Genomic DNA, 21,824 nt, shown 5'->3' with positions numbered 1-21,824 from the left:
AAGCAATACGCTGCCTTAAATCGCATTTCTTGTACAACTATAATATTTTCACCTACATATTTGTTAATATTTCTGCAATACATCTGCTCAGAAGTATTTACCTGAAAGAAAGCATGGGGTGAAATGCGGAAAGTAAGGCCCAGCAGTTCCTCGTGGATGTACTTCTCCCCACTCACGTGCTCCACAGGTAAACCCTCCAGGTTTGGGGATTTTCTGGAAGACAGAATTTTTTTTGGTCAGTTAAATAAACAATTCAAAAAGGTCTTCTGAAGTCTGTGGCAAGTTCAAAATAAACCCAAATACAAGCAAAATAACTAATTCAGTCAGAAACTTTTTCAGATTATATATTCATGTGCAGCACTCTTATGAGTTACATTATTCCCAGCAATTTCCTAAGACTACAAAAATCCTCCCCTTTATGCTATGGAAAAGTAGAGTGGCAGAATCACCAGAAAATAAAAAGCCTGAAAATTAACTACAGCTGCAATATGTTAAAGCGGAACGCTTTATGTCCCCCCCCCCCCTTCCACTTTTGGAACTTGTTTTTATTTTTTTGGGGAGTGGGTACCTAGTTTTGTCAGATACCCACTCCCACTGGAATGGCCTAGGTGATTCTACTGGAAGTTATCACCCACCCCACCATCTGCAACCTCCTGGGACATGTCAAGGGTCCCAGGAGGCTGCAGGTCCATTCACAAAGCACAATGCAACCTGTGCATGCACAGTGGGGAGCCAGCTGTGAAGATGCAAGGAGTCAAAGTACAATTCCCACAGTAAACATGCGGGTGTTGGGGACCCGAAGACCGGCGATGAATCAGCTCGGGTAAGGACAGCGCTGGACCCCTAGAGAGGTAAGTGTCCCTTTAAGTCAGCAGCTGGAGTATTTGTAAGTTCTGACTGAAGAACCTATAAGTTTTTGTTTTGGGGGTTTAGCTATCCTTCAATTTTTCTGAACAAAAAATATTGAGGGCCCATTCGGATTTCTCTATTCCTGTTCATTGCATTAACATGCTTTATGTCATGCATTAACAAGCAATGCATTAAAGCAGCACATTCATTTTTGAATGGGCTGCCAATACACATTGACCTGTAGTTTTTTACGATGCAATGCACAACAACCCATGGTAGTGTGTTTAATGTGCTTTGTGGTCACCTGCTATGCATGTGCATCAGAGCGGAGTTACCTTAGTGCACTGAGGTGGCGTTCAAAACAAATGGCACCATAACATGCAACAGATGACAATAGTGCATTTCAGCTCCTTAGGGATATGATGTTAAAGAGTTGGGGTAATAAACATAACTCTGTTTTCTGTGTTGTTACGGTTTTCATTGCTGCATACTTGTAACAGTCATTATGCAATGACTGTATAATTCAAAATGCTAATTTCTTTCTGATGCATTGAGGGACACAGTCATATACTGTCTCCTATTGCACTGGCAAAGTTTGTAGGTCAGCCCAGGATAACCCCCTCTCACTTCCAGTATGCCTCAGTTTTCTGCTAGTCTTCTAGGGGATTGAGGGCTTTTCTCCAGCTCTAATGAGAAATGTTTAACATTTTTTGCTACCTTTTTCTTTGTTATTGTTTCTTTAGGATGCCTGCTGCATCACAGCTTGAGCTTATCTTTAAAAGGACAGCTTTCTAGATCAGCCTTTCCCCAGCTTTGTTTTGACATGCCATACCTGGACCTGCTGTGCTGAACATTGTGGCACTATTCAGTGACCTGTGAGTACTGGGTTCTGCTGGTGGCACTTTGTAGACATCAGCTACTGGTAAAAATTAGCCATGGAGTGATTTCCAGGTCTAGAGCCTTGGCACTGTCTCAGCGTTTGCCCTGTCACTTAAGACATAAGTAGACGTAAGTAGACCGTTTGGGCTTATCACCTGGGAGCTACCTCAATCAGTTTCACTGCAGAATAGGTTAACGCTGAAGTAGGGCTGTCTTAATGAGTAGGCACACCAGGGCACTGCTCAGGGGCTCCAGCTGCATGGGGGGCCCCTGCACTTTCCCCAAAAGCAGCTGGTCCTTGAGTCCACGCTGCCCCAAAATTAGGGGCCCCATGATGGCAGTGAGAGTGATGGATACACAGGGGAGGCAGGCTGGCAGTGGTGCGCCGTGCTGTGCAGAACGATACCCATTTCACAGCCAGCAGGGAGGGGCAGGGCTGGAGCGCCAGTGTTGCTCTGACCCCGCCCCGTGCAGCTTGAATGCTCGGGACTCAAAGGCTGCAGGGTAGGAACTGGAATGGGAGCCGATGAGTCGGCAGCACTGAGAGCTCACCCGTGGATTTAGCATTGTGGATGATGTCATGGTGAGCCCAGCTGTCCAGCACTGTTTGCACCAAAGGGCATGGAATTCCTGGAGGGATGCTCCCTCCTCCGCCCCTCTTTCTGCCTGCTTGATTGGTATAGGTGACTCCAGTGCTTGAGGTGGGCACATAGCCAAAAATTTACATGCACTGTATCTCCACTGGAAAAGGGGGTACTACATGGATGGAATAGTGATGCTGGGGATATCGAGGGTGTATGGGGGAAAACAATGCTGAGGGGATCTTGGGTGTATAGGGGGTAGCAATGCTTGGGGTAGCTTGGGTGGCTATAGTGCTAGAGGTATCAGGGATGTAGAGGGGCCACAGTGTAGGGGGTATCAGGGATGTAGTGAGGGTCACAATACAAGGGGTATCTTATGGTATATGGTAACAGTGCTGGGGGGGATATCTGGGGTGTAGCGGGATCAGAGTGCTGGGGGGATATCTGGGATGTAGAGGCTTCAGAGTGCTTGGGGGATATCTGGGAAGTAGAGGGGCCAGAGTGTTGGGGAGGCATCAATCCAGCAGATATTTTACATGCACAGGACAGCTTTGTTACTTTATGTAGTAATTTTCCCACTGTTTTCTTTGCTGTACAGAATGATTGTACATGTAGTTAATGCGGAGCTCCACCCAAAAGGGGAAGCTCCGCTTGTCTGCCTCCTACCTACTTGATGTCGTTTTACCTGCGCTGTCTCCATTGTAGGGGCCCCAGAGCATTACTTTGCCCAGGGGCCCATGATGCTATTAAGACGGCCCTGCGCTGAAGAGTTTGGAGCGCTGACATCGTCCACTGGGTGGAGTGTCACAAGCACGTTCTATGCTCTCATTTCCATTGTTCAGGATTCCTGCTGCTGCTCCTGTTTGCAAGAACCTTCCATTGCAATGGACCAACGCCAATCCTCGGTCAATTCCCACTGCCCCCCTACAGTTAACTGGTCACCTCAGGCTGTCTCACCCTTCACCTGCTTCCAGTGGCTGCCTCATACTTTGAGCCAAATTGCTTTCCACCTTGTCTGCAGCCTGTTTTGGGTCCCCTCCAGTTTACACTCCACTAACGTCAATTGCAATGTTCCTACGAATATGGGTGAAGTTTTCAACCTAGAATTTTGCCCTCTGCCAAATGCTATGCCATCTTTGGAGTCCTCTTTACATCGTAGGTGGCCACCTTCTCTTCTCTTTTCTGGGACATTTTACTGTAGGGATGCAGAATCTTATGGGGCAAATAGCACAGATGTTTGACTGCAGAGGCAACAAGCATGCTTCTGCTCCTTCACAAACAGATTGTTTATCTGATCTGCCTGCATCTTCAGTGGCCTCCAAGCGTTCAGCTGCTGAGGCTCTTTGTCTGATGCCAAGTCTATCCAGTCCTTGACAGAGGAACCTGCCTATGAGTCATCGCTTTCTTCTGCCAGCACTCCTAAAATAAGTTTCAGTTCCTGTTACTGCAGAATGCACTACTTTGAACCTTTGAATCTGCCTGTCACTTCTACTTAGACTGATGTCCTCAGTCTAGAGTCCTTTCACACTCCTAAGCTTACCAAGACCTTCCTGTTGCACCTGCTGTTGTCAGTCTTCCTTTATGAGAACTGGAAACATCCCGACAAGATGTTTGTACCTCCCAGGTGCCCATCAGTCCTGTATCTGTTTGAGGAGGACTTTGTTGATAAGCCATTTGCCCCATTGTGGATCTGGCAGTACCTCATCTTAAAAGGGTCAACCATCCCTGTGGAGGATGCACCTGTGTTAAAGGACTCAGCAATAAGCAGCTGAAAGCCCTCTTTAAAGCTGCTCTCTCTGGCAGGTCCTGTTCTGCAACCAGTTTTAGCTATGACCTTGATCTGACAAATGACTGATTGGTCCAAGGCTATTAGAAGGGACCTGATCATTACGGTAGTTGATCCCTTGGTCATTGAGCAATTAGAAAAAAGCCTGCAGTCGTGAGCTACAGCATGGGTGGGTTGTTGAAGGTCTCCCTCCTGATTTCCTGTAGAAGTCTCCTGTCAGTGAACATGGAGAGGATACTTTGGGTAAAGCGTAGGAGTTTGCTCAATCCACATCAGTGTACCACAAGTGTACTTTTTCCTTTTCAGCCACAAAATACTAGGGCCCAGTTTGGGAAGTTTCATCTCTTGCTGGAGGCCAAGAAAAGTCCTTTTCATTAATCCATGGCCTCAAACTCCACGTCCAGTCTAAATCTGGTTCCCAGTCCGCCCTTAAACCTCCAAGTCTTCCAAACCTCCGGGCCAGGCTTCTTCAACCTGGGGGTGCATCCTCACTTTCCAAAGTGGGATGAAATGCATTAGCTTTTGCATTAATTTGGACAGCCAGTATCTCAGATTCTTGGGTGCAGGAGATGGTTTCCAGAGGCTACAAGCTAGAGTTTAACTCCCAGACTAGTACTCTTTAGCCAATGATCCGCCTGACTCTTCGCTTCTGCATGACAATCATGGGGCTGATGTTAGTTTCTTTAGAACCAGTCCAACATAACCAATTTCAAACCAGACCCCTACAAGTATGACATTCTGTTTTCTTTCTCGAACATCACGGGACACAGAGCCACAGTAATTACTGATAGGTTATATAGGGTATCACTAGTGATTGGACACTGGCACACCCTATCAGGAAGTTCAACCCCCTATATAATCCCTCCCCTTGCAGGGATACCTCAGTTTTTACGCCAGTGTCTTAGGTGTTGGACGTGTAAAGATGTCCTGTGCTGAGCTCCAAAAGGGAATATCCTATATCCTATACTGGGGCAAGCCAGGCAGACTGGATCCATTCAAAGTGTCCTTTCTAGGCCGAATTGGATGGTACCCGGGCCTCGTGTCCGAAGAAACGAGGTTTTACCTGTAACGCTTCTCTTTTTAGAGAGCTGGACCCCGCAGATCAGAAAATGGCTTTAAACCTCCTAATTTCTGGCTGGGTGCTTTACAGGGCCAGAACTGCAGGATCCCCCTATTCGTAGGGGGCCCCAGTCTGACGTTTTTTTTCAAACGGAGCCCACCGTGAGAGGCGAAGATTGGGTCTGTGTAAACTGAACCCTGCGGCTGGATAAGGTAAGGGAGATTCCACAGAATTTTCTAATTCTAGTAGGTTTCTCCTTTAAGGTAAATGCATGCTATGCCTATTGTGACCACCGGAGGCTGCCAAGAGCACAAACCTTCATATGCTGACGTCTGTCTCAAGTGTTCATGCTGCAAGCTTCAGCGTCTCAGGCCGGCTCCAAGGTAGGATGGATGGGGGGATTTCTCATGTTTGAATGTTCCCCCCAGGCTAGAGGGAGGCCACAGGGGTCTAGAAAGCGGTTATACCGCTCGAGCACTGCTGCCTCGGCCGCCATTACCGACCATTGCCGTTTTTTAGGCAGGCTCTTCACTACCAGCCTCTCTCCCTCCTCCCCCAGCCTTCCTCCATAGTATTTCAAGAGAGTCGGCCAGCGCGGGAAGCTTAGACAGGTGCTTAGACTCCCACTCAGGCCCGCTGCAGGCTATTAAAGGCACTCTGTACAGGTGCACACAGCCTTTGGAGGGACACAGAGCTGACGATCGCAAGTAAGGTGGGACACAGGCATTCTCTTAGGCAGCATTTACTGAAGTAACACCAGACTGAGCATTGGGTAGCAAGACTTTTAGCCTGACTACATCGCTCAGCAGGCAGTGTTCATTTGTATACCTCACACCTTGTTGCTTTGCACTATGGGTAGAAGAGGTTCAAACACCCCAAGAACCAGAGACACTAGGGGATCTCATTCAGGTTCTGAGGGCCCCCTGTCAGCAGCATCCTCCCCCCCTGAAGGGCCAGGGACGGCTAGCCAGGGAGAGCCATCAGGGTCAGGGGCTACACCTGCTTCTGGCACTTCAGCCCCTGTACATATTACACAAGAGGTTTTTTCCTCAACTATTAATGGTTTAGAGGAAAGATTAATGGCCGTGATTACAGCTTCACTCAGTGGAAGAAAACGTACTAGGCCTTCCTCTGTTCCCCAAGACCCTCAGGAAGAGGAGCTCTGGGATAAGGGAAACGAATCCCCTTCAGAGGATCGGGATGGGACGGATGATTCCTCTTCGGAGGAATCAGGTGGAGAGGGACCCTCTGCGCCTTCCCAAGAGCAGAAAGTCTTAGTGCAGAGCCTTACTGGATTGGTCCGCTCCACATTTAAGTTGCCCATACCTGAAACTGTTAAAGAATCCTCTTCTGCTTTGGGGTCACTGAAACCTTTCCAAGCAGCACAGGCTTTTCCTGTTCATAATTTACTTGAAAAGCTCATTTATTCTGAGTGGGATCACCCAGACAAACGTTTTGTTCCGCCGAGAAAGTTTTCAACACTTTATCCGATGGAAGAAAAGTTTACTAAAATGTGGGGAATACCGGCCATTGGTGCCGCCATTTCCTCTGTAAATAATAGTCTGACTTGTCCTGTAGACAACGCTCAGATGCTCAGGAATCCTGTAGATAAAAAGATGGAATCCCTATTAAAGGTTGTTTTCTCCTTAGCAGGTTCTGTGGCCCAACCTGCAGTAGCAGCGATTGGAGTCTGTCAGTACTTAAGAGACCATGTTAAGCAGGTCATCAAAGTATTACCTGAACAGCAGGCCCAGGGGTTTGCTAACCTTCCTGCGGCCTTATGTTACGTTGTTGACGCCATTAGAGATTCTATCGTGCAAACCTCTCGTCTTTCACTGGGGTTAGTGCATATACGTAGAATCCTATGGTTGAAAAATTGGTCAGCCGAAGCACCATGTAAGAAACTCCTGGCGGGGGTTCCATTTCGTGGTGAAAGGTTGTTTGGAGAGGACTTGGATAACTATATCAAGAGAATCTCTTGTGGGAAAAGCACTCTCTTACCTGTTAAGAAGAACAGTAAGCGTCCCTCTTTCAAACAGACTCTTTCCTCAACGCCGGGGGCTTCAGCCTCCAGGCAGTCTCGACGGCCTCCTCCATCTGGGTCCAGAGACAAGAGTCATCCCCAGGGACAAAAGAAGTCCTGGGGGAAGAAGCCTACTAGGCAAAACCCTAAGACCTCTGCATGAGGGGGCGCCCCCGCTCACTCGAGTGGGGGGGGAGACTGCAACAGTTCTCAGGGCTCTGGCAGGAGGATTTCCACGACAGATGGGTAATCTCCACAGTAACCTTAGGGTACAAGCTGGAGTTTCAGGAATTTCCCTCTCCTCGGTTCCTCAGATCAGGTGTTCCCAGAGACCCAGAAAGGAAGCAGTCGCTCCTTCTAGCGTTAGAGCGACTTTTGTCGCAGGAGGTCATTATGATGGTTCCCGCAAAGGACCAGGGATTGGGCTTCTATTCCAACCTTTTCACGGTCCAAAAGCCAAATGGGGATGTCAGAGCCATTCTGGATTTAAGGGATCTGAACCGATTCTTAAGGATTCAATCCTTCCGCATGGAATCAATTTGGACAGTAGTTCCCACCCTGCAGGGAGGAGAATTTCTGGCATCGATAGATATCAGAGATTCATATCTGCATGTGCCCATTTTTCCTGCTCATCAGAAGTTTCTGCGCTTCAAGGTAGGAGGGCGCCATTTACAGTTTGTGGCTCTGCCTTTCGGGATAGCCACTGCACCTCGAGTGTTCACAAAGATCTTGGCTCCTCCTCTGGCAGGATTAGGGCTCAGGGTATAACTGTCATAGCATACCTAGACGACCTGCTCTTGATAGACCGGTCGGTAGCCTCTTTGAATGGAAACTTGAGGACCACAGTCAGGTATCTAAAACACCTGGGTTGGATCCTCAACCTAGAAAAGACTTTTCTAAAACCAGTAAGAAGACTGGAGTATTTAGGTCTCATTATAGATACAAGCCAGGAGAAAATATCTCTACCCCAGGCAAAGATCGCTGCTTTAAGGGAGCTGATTCTGGCAGTCAGGACCAAGAAGGTTCCCTCTGTCCGCCTTTGTATGAGGCTAGTAGGGAAGATGGTGTCCTCATTCAAAGCAGTTCCCTATGCTCAATTTCATTCAAGAAAGCGGCAACACAGTATTCTGTCGACCTGGAAGAAGAAGGTTCCGGCATTAGACTTTCCGATGCACCTGTCGCATGCGGTGCGTCAGAGCCTCAATTGGTGGCTCATACCCGAAAACCTGCAGAAGGGGAAATCCTTTCTACCGGTTACCTGGACGGTGGTAACAACAGATGCCAGTCTGTCAGGTTGGGGAGCAGTTCTGGAACAGACTGCAATCCAGGGGCTATGGTCCAAGACCGAGAGGACCTTACCCATTAACATTCTGGAGATCCGGGCGATATATCTAGCTCTAAAAGCCTGGACTATCAGGCTACAGGGTTGTCCGGTCAGGATCCAGTCCAACAATGCCACAGCAGTGGCTTATGTCAATCATCAGGGAGGCACCCGGAGCCGAGCTGCTCAAAAGGAGGTGAACCAGATTTTAGTCTGGGCAGAGATGCATGTGCCATGCATATCGGCAGTTTTCATCCCGGGAATAGAGAACTGGCAGGCGGACTAAGTCGCCAGCAGTTACTTCCAGGGGAATGCATCCCGACGTCTTTTGGGCCATATGCCAAAGATGGGGGGTTCCAGATGTAGATCTATTTGCATCCCGATTCAACAAAAAGATAGATTTGTGGCAAGGACAAAAGATCCTCTTGCATGTGGGACGTATGCGATGGTGATTCCGTGGCATCAGTTCTCACCGATTTACGCATTCCCGCCTATTCTGCTACTGCCACGACTCCTTCGCAGGATCAGGCAGGAAAGGAAGTCGGTGCTTCTGGTGGCCCCTGCTTGGCCCAGAAGGACTTGGTATGCAGAAATAGTAAGGATGACGGTGGGTTCCTGTGGACCCTACCGGTACGCCCAGACCTGTTATCTCAAGGTCCAGTGTTCCATCCTGCCTTACAAACGCTAAATTTGACGGTTTGGCTATTGAGACCCACGTTCTGAAGAGTCGTGGGCTTCCAGGTCCTGTCATATCTACCTTGATTAATGCAAGGAAGCCAGCTTCCAGGATGATTTATCATAGAGTCTGGAAAGCTTATGTATCCTGGTGTGAATCCAGAGGTTGGCATCCCAGGAAATGTGTCATAGGTAGAATTCTTGATTTTCTACAATTAGGATTAAAGATGAAGCTGGCCTTGAGTACCATCAAGGGCCAGGTCTCGGCTTTATCAGTATTATTTCAACGGCCACTTGCTTCGCATTCTTTGGTCCGAAACTTTATGCAGGGGGTGATGCGCCTTAATCCTCCGGTTAAAGTGCCCCTAAACCCCTGGGACTTGAACTTGGTCCTGGCTGTTTTAAAGAAACAGCCTTTGGAACCAATAAGTCAGATTCCTTTAGTCTTGTTGACAAGGAAGTTCATTTTTCTGGTGGCCATCTCTTCTGCTAGAAGAGTTTCAGAATTAGCAGCCCTTTCCTGTAAGGAGCCTTATTTGATTATACACAAGGCTAGTGGTACTGCGCCCTCATCCTAGTTTTTTACCGAAGGTGGTTTCTAATTTTCATTTAAACCAAGACATTGTTCTGCCTTCCTTTTTTCCAGATCCCTGTTCTCTGGAAGAGAGATCTCTACATTCGTTGGATGTAGTAAGAGCAATTAGGATCTATCTCGGGGCAACTGATCAGATCCGCAAGACGGATGTTTTGTTTGTGCTGCCAGAGGGTCCCAATAGAGGACAGGCAGCGTCAAAAGCTACCATTTCTAAATGGATTCCACAATTGATCATTCAAGCTTACGGTTTGAAACAGAAGATTCCTCCGTTTCAGATCAGGGCACATTCCACAAGGGCTATTGGTGCTTCTTGGGCAGTGCATCACCGGGCCTCTATGGCTCAAATCTGTAAGGCCGCAACCTGGTCTTCAGTCCATACATTCACCAGATTCTATCAGGTAGATGTGAGAAGGCATGAGGATATCGCCTTTGGGCGTAGTGTGCTGCAGGCAGTGGTACAGGGTCCTCAGGTCTGATTTCACCCTACTTGGTCGTGGTCCCCCCCCCCCTCAGGTAGCATTGCTCTGGGACATCCCATCAGTAATTACTGTGGCTCTGTGTCCCATGATATTCGAGAAAGAAAATAGGATTTTTTAAAACAGCTTACCTGTAAAATCCTTTTCTTTCGAAGGTCATCACGGGACACAGAGCCACAGTAATTACTGATGGGTTATATAGGCATCACTGGTGATTGGACACTGGCACACCCTATCAGGAAGTTCAACCCCCTATATAATCCCTCCCCCTTGCAGGGATACCTCAGTTTTGTAGCCAAGCAATATAGTGTATTAGAAGAGGGGCGGGACCTCTGTGTCCCGTGATGTCCTTCGAAAGAAAAGGATTTTACAGGTAAGCTGTTTTAAAAAATCCTATTTTTGTGAAACAGGGTAGTCCAGTCCTAGGACAGAAAAAATTCAACTGGCACACAGCAGCAATCTGGAACTGGCATAGGCATCACTATAGGTAACTTGTTTGTATACACCAAGTCACAAAAAAAATGTAATTCTTTTTCTCCGAGGTTCTGCCTTAAGACAGCTATACAAACAAAGACACACACACACACACACACAGAATATTATTGCACAGAATACACCAATATACATGCACCATCTTTTTTGGGCCTTTTATATTCTTAGACATGAAGAAAAAAAAAAAAAAAACATTTACTGGAAAAACTAACCTTTGACCCTCCTCAACAAAATAAATAGAGGTGATACCGCTATCTTTTCCAGGTCCCTCCGAAAAAAAAGCTGCCAGAGCGGATTTTAAATCTGCCAGGGCTTCTTTGGTCAGTTTCTGTGGAAAATAAACGATGCATTATATATATATTGTTTAATGACAAGGCAAAACAGTAATTCAAATGTGTGATAATCTCTGTGTAGGAGGGTGAATTCTTCAGGGGAAAAAAAAAAATGAGAAAATTCTCTATTGCTCCTTGCTGAGGAAATGAAGAGCTCATGTGCAATGCATTTGATGTGTCTGGTGGAAAAAAATGGTGATTCACAGAAATTCCCATGTAGTAACACCTCACAGACAATTGACTGTATACCTGAGGATGAAAGTATACAATGACCATGACATGGCCCCTTCTACTGCTACGGACAGTCAGCTGTTTCCAGTGGCCTTCATATGTTTCTGGGCTGTAGACTGCAAATGATGTAGACCTGTATGAAATACACAGAATGAATGACATACCTGCTAGCATACAGTAGGTAAACAAAGGTCCAAAGTTCTACAACAACAAGCAATGACATATGATGCAGTATGTCACTACGATTAACACTGCAGTTTTTATGTTTTGAGCTTCCCTGTAACAAAAAGTATCACCTGCTGATCCTGCCAGTAGATTTTATTTTGCCACTTCCAGTAAGCTGTCCACCAATAGTGGCATTTGGACACTTGGGACAAACCATATTATACTGGCAGGAATAAATCGACTTTATTCATGTGACTTAAACTTAATTAAAAAAAAAAAAATTGTTGCAGTAGCGGTACAAAAAATTATTAGATGGAGTTGGGCTTTGAGGTTTTTTTTTTTTTTTAAAATGGACCACCTACAGGACATGGAGACAGGGTTAATCGACTCAACTATGCATAAAAACACAGGAATTTGGGAGCAAAAAATGGCAGCATGTGCTCTGGACAGAGGAGTCAAAATTTAAAATATTTGTCTGTAGCAGGAGGCAGTTTGTTCGTGAAGGGCTGGAGAGTGGCACAATGAGTGTCTACAGGTAACAGTGAAGCATGGTGGAGGTTCCTTGCAAGTTTGGGGCTGCATTTCTGCAAATGGAATTGGAGACTTGGTCCGGATCAATTATGTCCTCAAAGCTGAGAAATACAGGCAGATATTTACCCATCATGCCATACTATCAGGGAGGGGTGCGATTGGCCTCAAATTTATTCTGAAGCAGGACAACAACCCCAAACATAGAACCAATATCATTAACTATCTTCAGTGTAAAGAAAAACAAGGAGTCCAGGAAGTGATGGTTTGGTTCCCACAGAGCCCTGATCTCAACATCGAGTCTGTCTGGGGATTACATGAATTGACAGAAGGATTTGAGGCAGCCTACATTCATAGAAGATCTGTGGTTAGTTCTCCAAGATGTCTGGAACAACTTAACTGCCTAGTTTCTTCAAAAACTGGGTGCAAGTATATCTAGAAGAATTTCATTTATGCGGCTTTGAAGGCAAAGGGTGGTCACACCAAATATTGATTTGATTTGGATTTTTCTTCTGTTCATTTACTTTTCATTTTGGTAATTGATAAAATAAACTGACATTTCTATTTCTGAAAGCATTCTTAACCGCTTGCCACCCGCCCAACGTCATATGACGTTGTTGGGTTTGAGCGGTGATATTTGAATGATGCTTGCAGCTACAGACATCATTCAGATATCTTCTTTTGGAGCCGGTGATTCCCTTCACCATAAGACTGATCATAGCAGCTGTTCAGCCGCATGGTCGTTCTTTATAGGCAGCGAGAGGAGACGTCCCTTCCTCCGGTGCTTCTACCGATTCAGCTGTGCGATCAATGAGCTGGAGAATGGATCCGCTGGCGCTGGATGCTGACAATAGAGATTTCCAGTGGGCCAGATGGTCCCCGGAGTCTCTAAGGTCATTCGGAGGCTTGGCGCGATGTTATGATGTCAAGCCCGGCCACTGCATTTGAAAAAATGCTGCCGCCTCGGGTGGGAAGCTGAGATTTTTTTTTTTTTTTTTTTTTTTTTATTTCAGGCTTCCCAGCCTAAAGGTGAGATCTGGGAACTTACTGACCCCAGATCTCACTGTAAAGATGACCTGTCATGCCATATTCCAATTACAAGGGATGTTTACATTCCTTGTAATAGGAATAATCGTAATAAAAAAGAGATTTAAAAAGAAAGCATCAAACTAGAAAAATGTAAGTAAAATTAACATAAAAAAAAAAAAATTATTAAATGTAAAGCTCCCCTGTCCCCACTCGCAGAAGCGAACACATATGTAAGTCACGCCCGCGTGTGAAAGCAGTGTTCAAACCAAATATGTGAAGTATCGCCGCGAACATTACAGCGAGAGCAATAATTCTAGCACTAGACCTCCTCTGTAACTGAAACCATGTAACCTACAAAAAATTTTAAAGCACCGAAGTTTGGTGCCATTCCACGAACATGTGCAATTTTGAACCTTGACATGTTGTTAGGTATCAATTCACTCGGAGTAACATCATCTTTCACATTATACAAAAAAATTGGGCTACCTTTACTGTTTTTTTTTAATTGCATGAAACAAAACAAAAAAAAAAAACGGGTCTGGGGGTTCTGTGTAATTTTCTAGCAAAAAAAAAAAAACTGATGATTTACATGTAGGAGAGAAATGTCAAAATTGGCCTGGGTAGCAAGTGGTTAATTTACAAATTTTTCTTACCTGCCCAAGACTTTTGAACAGTACTGTAATTGTTGGCTGATATCTCTACATCTGTATGGAGAACATACATTTGCCCCTCTCTTCTCTGAGCAATTATTTAATCATATGAATCGGCAATTTTTGAAAAAAAAAAAAAAGATCACCAACAATTTTATGGAGAAACCACATGATCATTTTTGATGGAAGTATCTATATACATGGAGTATAGTGGCCAATTGATACAGTTTATGTGCAGGCTACAAAAAAACAAAAAAACAAAAAACAAAAAAAAAAAACAAACTGTAAATTCCATATCTTGGAGTACAGGACACCGGCTGAATATTCATAGCCCTGGGTTGTGGGCTGCTAAAACCTGGTACACTCAATGAGATTATTGGACGAATTATCTTTTTTTTTTTTTTTTTTTTTTTGTATGCTAGTCTCCATATCTTGTACAACAGAATAAAAATTTGAAAGTGATGTTGCATTGTTTTTGTATTGTATTTTCGGACGAAAACTGTGCTGATTAAGCGAAAATCATACAATCTGGTATTGTTCGAGAAAAACTTTTGTGACTGTCCCTTTGGATAATTTTGCATGAACTGTTGTGATTGGCTGTAGAAAACTGTGTACTAATGAACAGATTATTGTACGATTGCTTCAAAAGCTATATTTTTCGTCTGATTTGCTGATCGTGTGTACTAGGCTTAACAATGAAAAAGCTTTTGCATATACAGTATCTAACAAAAGTGAGTACACTCCTCACATTTTTGTACATATTTTATAATATCTTTTTCACGTGAAAACGCAGAAGAAATTACACTTTGCTACAATGTAAAGTAGTGAGTATACAGCTTGTGCAACAATGTAAATTTACTGTCCCCTCAAAATAACTCAACACAGCCATTAATGTTTAAATTACTGGCCACAAAAGTAAGTACACCCCTAAGTCAAAATGTCCAAATTGGGCCCAATTAGCTATTTTCCCTCCTCTGTGTCATGTGACTCGTTAGTGTTACAAGGTCTCAAGTGTGAATGGGGAGCAGGTGTGTTAAATTTGGTGTTAGCACTCTCACTCTCTCATACTGGTCACTGGAAGTTCAACATGGCACCTCATGGCAAAGAACTCTGAGGATCTGAAAAAAATTATTGTTGCTCTACATAAAGATGGCCTAGGCTATAGGAAGATAGCCAAGACCCTGAAACTGAGCTGCAGCCCGATGGTCAAGACCATACAGCGGTTTAACAGGACAGGTTCCAGTCAGAACAGGCCTCACCATGGTCAACCAAAGAAGTTGAGTGCACGTGCTCAGCGTCAAATCCAGATGTTGTCTTTGGGAAATAGACCTATGAGTGCTGCCAGCATTGCTACAGAGATTGAAGGGGTGGGGTGAGTCAGCCTGTTAGTGCTCAGACCACACACTGCATCAAATTGGTCTGCATGGCTGTCCTCCCAGAAGAAAGCCTCTTCTAAAGATGATGCACAAGAAAGCCCCCAAACAGTTTGCTGAAGACAAGCAGACTAAGGACATGAATTACTGGAACCATGTCCTGTGGTCTGATGAGACCACGATAAACGTATTTGGGTCAGATGGTGTGAAGCGTGTGTGGTGGCAACCAGGTGAGGGAGTACAAAGACAACTGTGTCTTGCCTACAGTCAAGCATGGTGGTGGGAGTGTCATGGTCTGGGGCTGCATGAATGCTGCCGCCACTGGGGAGCTACGGTTCATTGAGGGAACCATGAATGCCAACGTGTACTGTGACATATTGAAGCAGAGCATGATCTCCTCCCTTCGGAGACTGGGCCGCAGGGCAGTATTCCAACATAACAACCCCAAACACACCTCCAAGATGACCACTGCCTTGATAAAGAAGCTGAGGGTAAAGGTGATGGACTGGCCAAGCATGTCTCCAGACCCAAACCCTATTGAGCATCTGTAGGGCATCCTCAAAACGGAAGGTGGAAGAGCGCAAGGCCTCCAACATCCACCAGTTCCGTAATGTCGTCATAGAGGAGTGGAAGAGGACTCCAGTGGCAACCTGTGAAGCTCTGGTGAACGCCATGCCCAAGAGGGTTAAGGCAGTGCTGGAAAATAATTGTGGCCACACAAAATATTGACACTTTGGGCCCAATTTGGACATTTTTACTTAGGGGTGTACTCACTTTTGTTGCCAGCGGTTTATATGTTAATGGCTGTGTGTTGAGTTATTTTGAGGGGACAGCAAATTTACACTGTTATACAAGCTGTACACTCACTACTTTACATTGTAGCAAAGTGTCATTTCTTCAGTGTTGTCGCATGAAACGATATATAATAAAATATCTACAAAAATACGAGGCGTGTACTCACTTTTGTGAGATACTATAACTTCACCCCACTCCGTGTAGCCTCAGTTTTTTTAAAAACAATGCAGAGTGACACAGGAACAGAGGAGAGGGTGTCCTGTACTCCAAGATACTGAATTTACAGGCAAATCAAAATTATTATCATAAAAATGTATGTAGCTGCTGCTGCAAAGGTACTAAAACCTTAGTGATAAAAATGTATAAGTGATAACAGCGCTAACGGGATAACGTGCTAGTATAACACAATATAACACACTAGGTGATATGAAAAAATGTGTAAAGTGCTGGGTGCTTCAAACATATACATGACAAATTAAAGTGCTAAAAAAAAAAAAAAAAAAAAAAAAAAAAATTATCACACAATAAACAATAAGGAAAAATCTAATTCTAGGATTAGAATTGGGTGAATGTCGTGTGGAAGCTCCTGGTACTTCCGGCTCACCTATACTCTCTGCTTTGAGCTTCTCCTGATAAAAAGAAGTTTTCACAAGATGAAAGCCTCCATTATGGGCTCCACAGAATATGTTACATAAAATTATAGTGAAAATCCTGGATCCCCCTGAGAATACCTTTTGGAAATTTGGATCTTTATTCCATGCCTCCCTGTACCTCTAAGCCTGTTTGACCCCTGGACTGCAAAGCTGAGGGTCCACGAACTTTGGTGAGTAGGGGCGCAAGAGGGGAGACCATCTTATCAGAAGCACCTTTTCATTGATTACTATTGGAAATACCCAGCACATTATCATAAAATTAAAATTATCATAACCTCTACAGTACAAACTACAGGCTAAATATCCATAGATTCTGGAATATCCCCTAGCAATGAAAGAGAGGGGGTGGGCAACAATAAAACAAAAGGTCAAAGACCCAACCCAGAGGGCAGCTAAAAGAACCCTACGACCGAAGATTGCATCTACAGAGGCCTGGACCTCCCCCTTGGTAAAATTTAGAAAAAGCATGAACTGAAGACCAGGTGGTGGCTGTACAAAGCTGGGCAACTGATGCTTGAGGTCTGAAAGCCCAAGAAAATCCAAACGATCTGGTGGAGTTGAGCATGTATAAGTACTGGAGAGTACCTTATCTTTGAGAGCATAAGCTCTCACAATTAGTTTTCCAATACACCTGGCAGTTATGGACTTAGAAGTAGGGTGTCCTTTACAAGGCTCTGTCGATAATCCAAGAGTGTGCCCATTTCTCAGGTAGAGGCCATGGCTGTCAAATAGACCCCGACAGCTCTGACCACGTCCAGAGAGTAACTGCTTTAGGCTAATTTGGAGCAGGGCAAAAAGGATAAAATGAAGGAAGTACAGTGTCCTTATTAAGGTGGAAGGCTAATATCACAATAGGTAGAAAGGAGGATCTTAGATGCCAGACCACTTTATCCTTGTGAAGAATCAGGAAAGGCTCTTTACTCTTTGGTGAGATATCAGGGGTCTAAACAGACTCCTGACATCTCCCGTTTGAGACGAATGGAGAGGAGACAGAGGCTCCTCTCCATTCATAAACTGAAGTATCGTAAAAATGTATGATGCTCAGTTATGAATGCACTGAAATTTTGACAAAATCCTATTTGTTGTGTGAGCACAGGGTTAATTTTTCTTTTTTCAGTTATGAATGGACAGAGAGGGGGGGGGGGGGGGGGGGGGGGGGGGAGAGAGAGAGAGAGAGAGAGAGAGAGAGAGAGAGAGAGAGAGAGAGAGAGAGAGAGAGAGAGAGAGAGAGAGAAATCTGTGACAGGGGGGACCGGATGAGCACATGGAGGATGACACAGAGGACAGTCAGGAATGATAAGTGCGGCAGTGGGGGGAGTTACAACCACCGATCTCCCTGCGCGGCTTTCTATAAAGCATCTGACAGCTGCGGGAGGGAAAGGAGGAGAAGCGGCTGTCAGGTGCTTTATTGAAAGCCGTGCAGGGAGATCGTTGATTGTAACTCCCCCCACCGCTGCACCGAATGTTCCTGACTGTCCAAGTATCGGATTAGGCATCAATGCATTTGCACGAGTACAAATATTTATTCTATTAAATGTGAAACTTGCGCTTGCTTTTTTCTGCACAGATGCACAGGAGGCAGAAAAGCACAATACATTAGGGCAGTCTACATTACAATGGAAGCGCCTTCTCATGCAAAGCGGCACAGGTAAGCTGCCATGTGTTCTGTTCTGGCATGCAGTTTCCCGCTGGGCATCCTCTCTCATCCATCCCATGTGAGGTCACCTACAACTCCTTTGTGTTTGGCACCTTAAACCTCATGGAGGGATGGAACAACCGCTCTCTAGAATAAAAAGATGGTTCAGGACTGTCTTTAGGCAGATGTTGACTAGTTTGAGAGAAAAAAAAAATGGCGAGGGGGTAGAAATGGAAAACCTATTTTGTGCCCTTTTGAGACCATCAATTGAACCCATACGTCCGAGATGTCTGTGACCCGGAGAAATGTAAAGTGCAACAGATGCCCTCCCACCCTTAAAAAGGAGAAGTTCAACTTTGGGAACATGTTACATGTTCCACCCAATTTTAGGGAGGAACATGCAACATGTTCCCGATCCTGCAGCTGCTCCCCGCACTCCGTGACAGCAGGCCAGGGGATCTTCTTCCTGTACCTGCTGTCACTATTTAAAAATAAGAGTAGCTGTGCGGGGCTCCGCCCACACAGCTGCATCATTCAGTCACAGAGTTTTGTGAATGAATGAATTACAAGTACCTACAGCCTTTCTGCCTTTTGGCTTGTTGAGAGCTCTAGGTAGTTAATTTATTCCTCCTGTCTGTGAAACTGACTGTATGGACAATGTACGGGAAGACAGCTTACACTGACAGTCTTGCAGGAGTCCTGCATTATAGCCGCGATATGCTGATCATGGGTGAAATGCTTTACCGGCTCCTATAAATAAAAAAATAAATTGTAAATGCACTTTTTTGGATAAATGTGCGAAATAAGAAAGGGGTTTTTGGGACTTTGAGTGAGGCACAAGACACATGGTAGGGGGAATTTAAAAAATTGTTTAATTGACATATAAACAAAGCATACCTCATAAACATATGATACATGATTTAACATGGGTATTTTTGTCTATATACAAGGCAATGGCACACTCCCCTTGGGAGTCTTGTTCACACACTGGTTTTCTCCTCACACGTTCACATGTGTCAGAGCACAGCTCTGTGCAATGTCACCAGGTAATTATCCCTGCGATTTCCTCTTTACCGCACACATGGTTACATAGTAGGCGAGGTCGAAAAAAAGACAAGTCCAATCTATGTGTGTGATTATATGTCAGTATTATCTTGTATATTCCTGTATGTTGTGGTCGTCCAGATGCTTATCTAATAGTTTCTTGAAACCATCGATGCCCCCCGCTGAGACAACCGCCTGTGGAATGGAATTCCACATCCTTGCCGCTCTTACAGTAAAAACCCTCTATGTAGTTTAAGGTTAAACTTCTTTTCTTCTAATTTTAATGAGTGGCCACGTGTCTTTTTAAACTCCCTTCCACGAAAAAGTTTTATCCCTATTGTGGGGTCACCAGTACGGTATTTGTAAATTGAAATCATATCCCCTCTCAAGCGTCTCTTCTCCAGAGAGAATAAGTTCAGTGCTCACAACCTTTCCTCATAACTAATATCCTCCATACCCTTTATTAGCTTTGTTGCCCTTCTATGTACTCGCTCCATTTCCAGTACATCCTTCCTGAGGACTGGTGCCCAGAACTGGACAGCATACTCTAGGTGTGGCTGGACCAGAGTCTTGTAGAGCGGGAGAATTATCATTTGATCTCTGGAATTAATCCTCTTATTAATGCATGCCAATATTCTGTTTGCTTTGTTAGCAGCAGCTTGGCATTGCATGCCATTGCTGAGCCTGTCATCTACTAGGACCCCTAGGTCCTTTTCCATCTTAGATTCCCCCAGAGGTTCTCCCCCAGTGTATAGATTGCATTCATATTTTTGCCACCCAAATGCATTATTTTACATTTTTCTACATTGAACCTCATTTGCCATGTAGTTGCCCACCCCATTAATTTGTTCAGATCCTCCAGGTCGTTTATGAACTAATTAAACAGGATTGGTCCCAGCACAGAACCCTGGGGGACCCCACTACCCACCCCTGACCATTCCGAGTGCTCCCCATTTATCACCACCCTCTGAACTCGCCCTTGTAGCCAGTTTTCAATCCATGTACTCACCCTATGGTCCATGCCAATGGACCTTATTTTGTACAGCAAACGTTTATGGGGAACTGTGTCAAATGCTTTCGCAAAACCAGATACACCACGTCTATGGGCCTTCCTTTATCTAAATGGCAACTGGAAGAGCCATGTATTGGCTTTTCCTCTATCGCAACTAGAGGAGAGCCGATCGTCTGCTCTCCTGACAGGGGGGTCTGCGCTGATTATCAGTACAGCCCCCCCCCCCCCCCCCCCCCCACCGAGGATGCCCACATAGGACCATCAGGGATGCCAATCTGTGTCCACCTATGAGTGCCCAGTATTGTGCAATTTAGTCTCAGTATAAATACAGCTGTTCTGTGAAGCCCTCAAAGGTTTGTTAGAGAATCTTAGTGAACAAACAGCATCATGAAGGCCAAGGAACACACCAGACAGGTCAGGGATAAAGCTGTGAAGAAGTTTAAAGCAGGGTTAGGTTATAAAAAAAATATCCTAAGCTTTGAACATCTCACGGAACACTGTTCAATCCATCATCTAAAAATGGAAAAGGAGTATGGTACAACTGAAAACCTACCAAGATTTGGCCATCTGCCTAAACTAACAGGCCGGGCAAGGGAAGCATTAAACAGGGAAGCAGTCAAGAGGACCATGGTAACTCCAGAGGAGCTGCAGGGATCCACAGCTCAGGTGGGAGAATCTGTCCATAGGACAATTATTAGTTGTGCACTCCACAAATCTGGCCTTTATGGAAGAGTGGCAAGAAGAAAGCCATTGTTGAAAGAAAGCCATTTGCAGTTTGCAAGAAGCCATGTGGGGGACACAGCAAACATGATGAGACCAAATTGAACAAACACTGCACATCACCCTGAACACACCATCCTCATCATGAAACATGGTGGCGGCAGCATCATGTTGTGGGAATACTTTTATTCAACAGGGAAGCTGGACGGAGCCAAATACAGGGCAATCTTAGAAGAAAATCTGTTAAAGTCTGCAAAAGAGGAGACTGGGGCTGAGGTTCACCTTCCAGCAGGACGACCCTAAACATACAGCCAGTGCTACAATGGAATGGTTTAGATCAAAGCATATTCATGTGTTAGAATGGCCCAGTCAAAGTCCAGATATAAATCCAAATTGAGAATCTTTGGCAAGATTTTAAAAGTGCTGTTCACAGACGCTCTCCATTCAATCTGACAGAGCCTGAGCTATTTTGCAAAGAAGAATGAGCAAAAATGTTACTCTCTAGATGTGCAAAGCTGGTAGAGACATACCCAAAAGACTTGCAGCTGTAATTGCAGTGGAAGGTAGTTCTACAAATATTGACTCAGGGGGGCTGAATACAAATGCACGCCACACTTTTCAGACATTTGTAAAAAAAATTTGAAAACCATTTATCATTTTCCTTCCACTTCACAATTATGTGCCACTTTGTGTTGGTCTATCACATAAAATCCCAATAAAATACATTTACGTTTTTGGCTGTAGCATGACAGAATGTTAAAACTTTCACGGGGTATGAATACTTTTTCAAGGCACCGTACACTGCAGCTGTAGCTCACTGGGACCACAATATCAGGTAGGTGCAAAAGCCCTAATAATGAATCATTGTTTCGACTCCTTCACGAGTATATTTCAGCTTGACCTACTGAGCTCTGTAAAC

The 21,824-nt window shown here is 44.9% G+C and overlaps 1 protein-coding gene across 4 annotated transcripts in view; it reads right to left on the bottom strand.

Annotated features, from left to right (window-relative positions):
• The window catches only part of TRMT2A (tRNA methyltransferase 2 homolog A), a 92,558-nt gene that overhangs the window by 44,374 nt on the left and 26,360 nt on the right, over positions 1-21,824 (bottom strand). For all 4 annotated transcript variants that reach the window (XM_073628643.1, XM_073628634.1, XM_073628652.1 and 1 more), the window contains 3 exons: positions 11,319-11,433; positions 10,950-11,065; positions 102-213 (listed from right to left, as the gene is read on the bottom strand). In XM_073628643.1, coding sequence (XP_073484744.1) covers positions 102-213; positions 10,950-11,065; positions 11,319-11,433 — 343 coding nt within the window. The remainder of the gene's footprint in view (positions 1-101; positions 214-10,949; positions 11,066-11,318; positions 11,434-21,824) is intronic.

Source organism: Aquarana catesbeiana, linkage group LG01 (assembly GCF_042186555.1).
Source record: "Aquarana catesbeiana isolate 2022-GZ linkage group LG01, ASM4218655v1, whole genome shotgun sequence".
Taxonomy (NCBI): Eukaryota; Metazoa; Chordata; class Amphibia; order Anura; family Ranidae; genus Aquarana; species Aquarana catesbeiana.
Note: the sequence above shows the minus strand (reverse complement) of the source record. Positions and strands in the feature narration are given on the sequence as shown.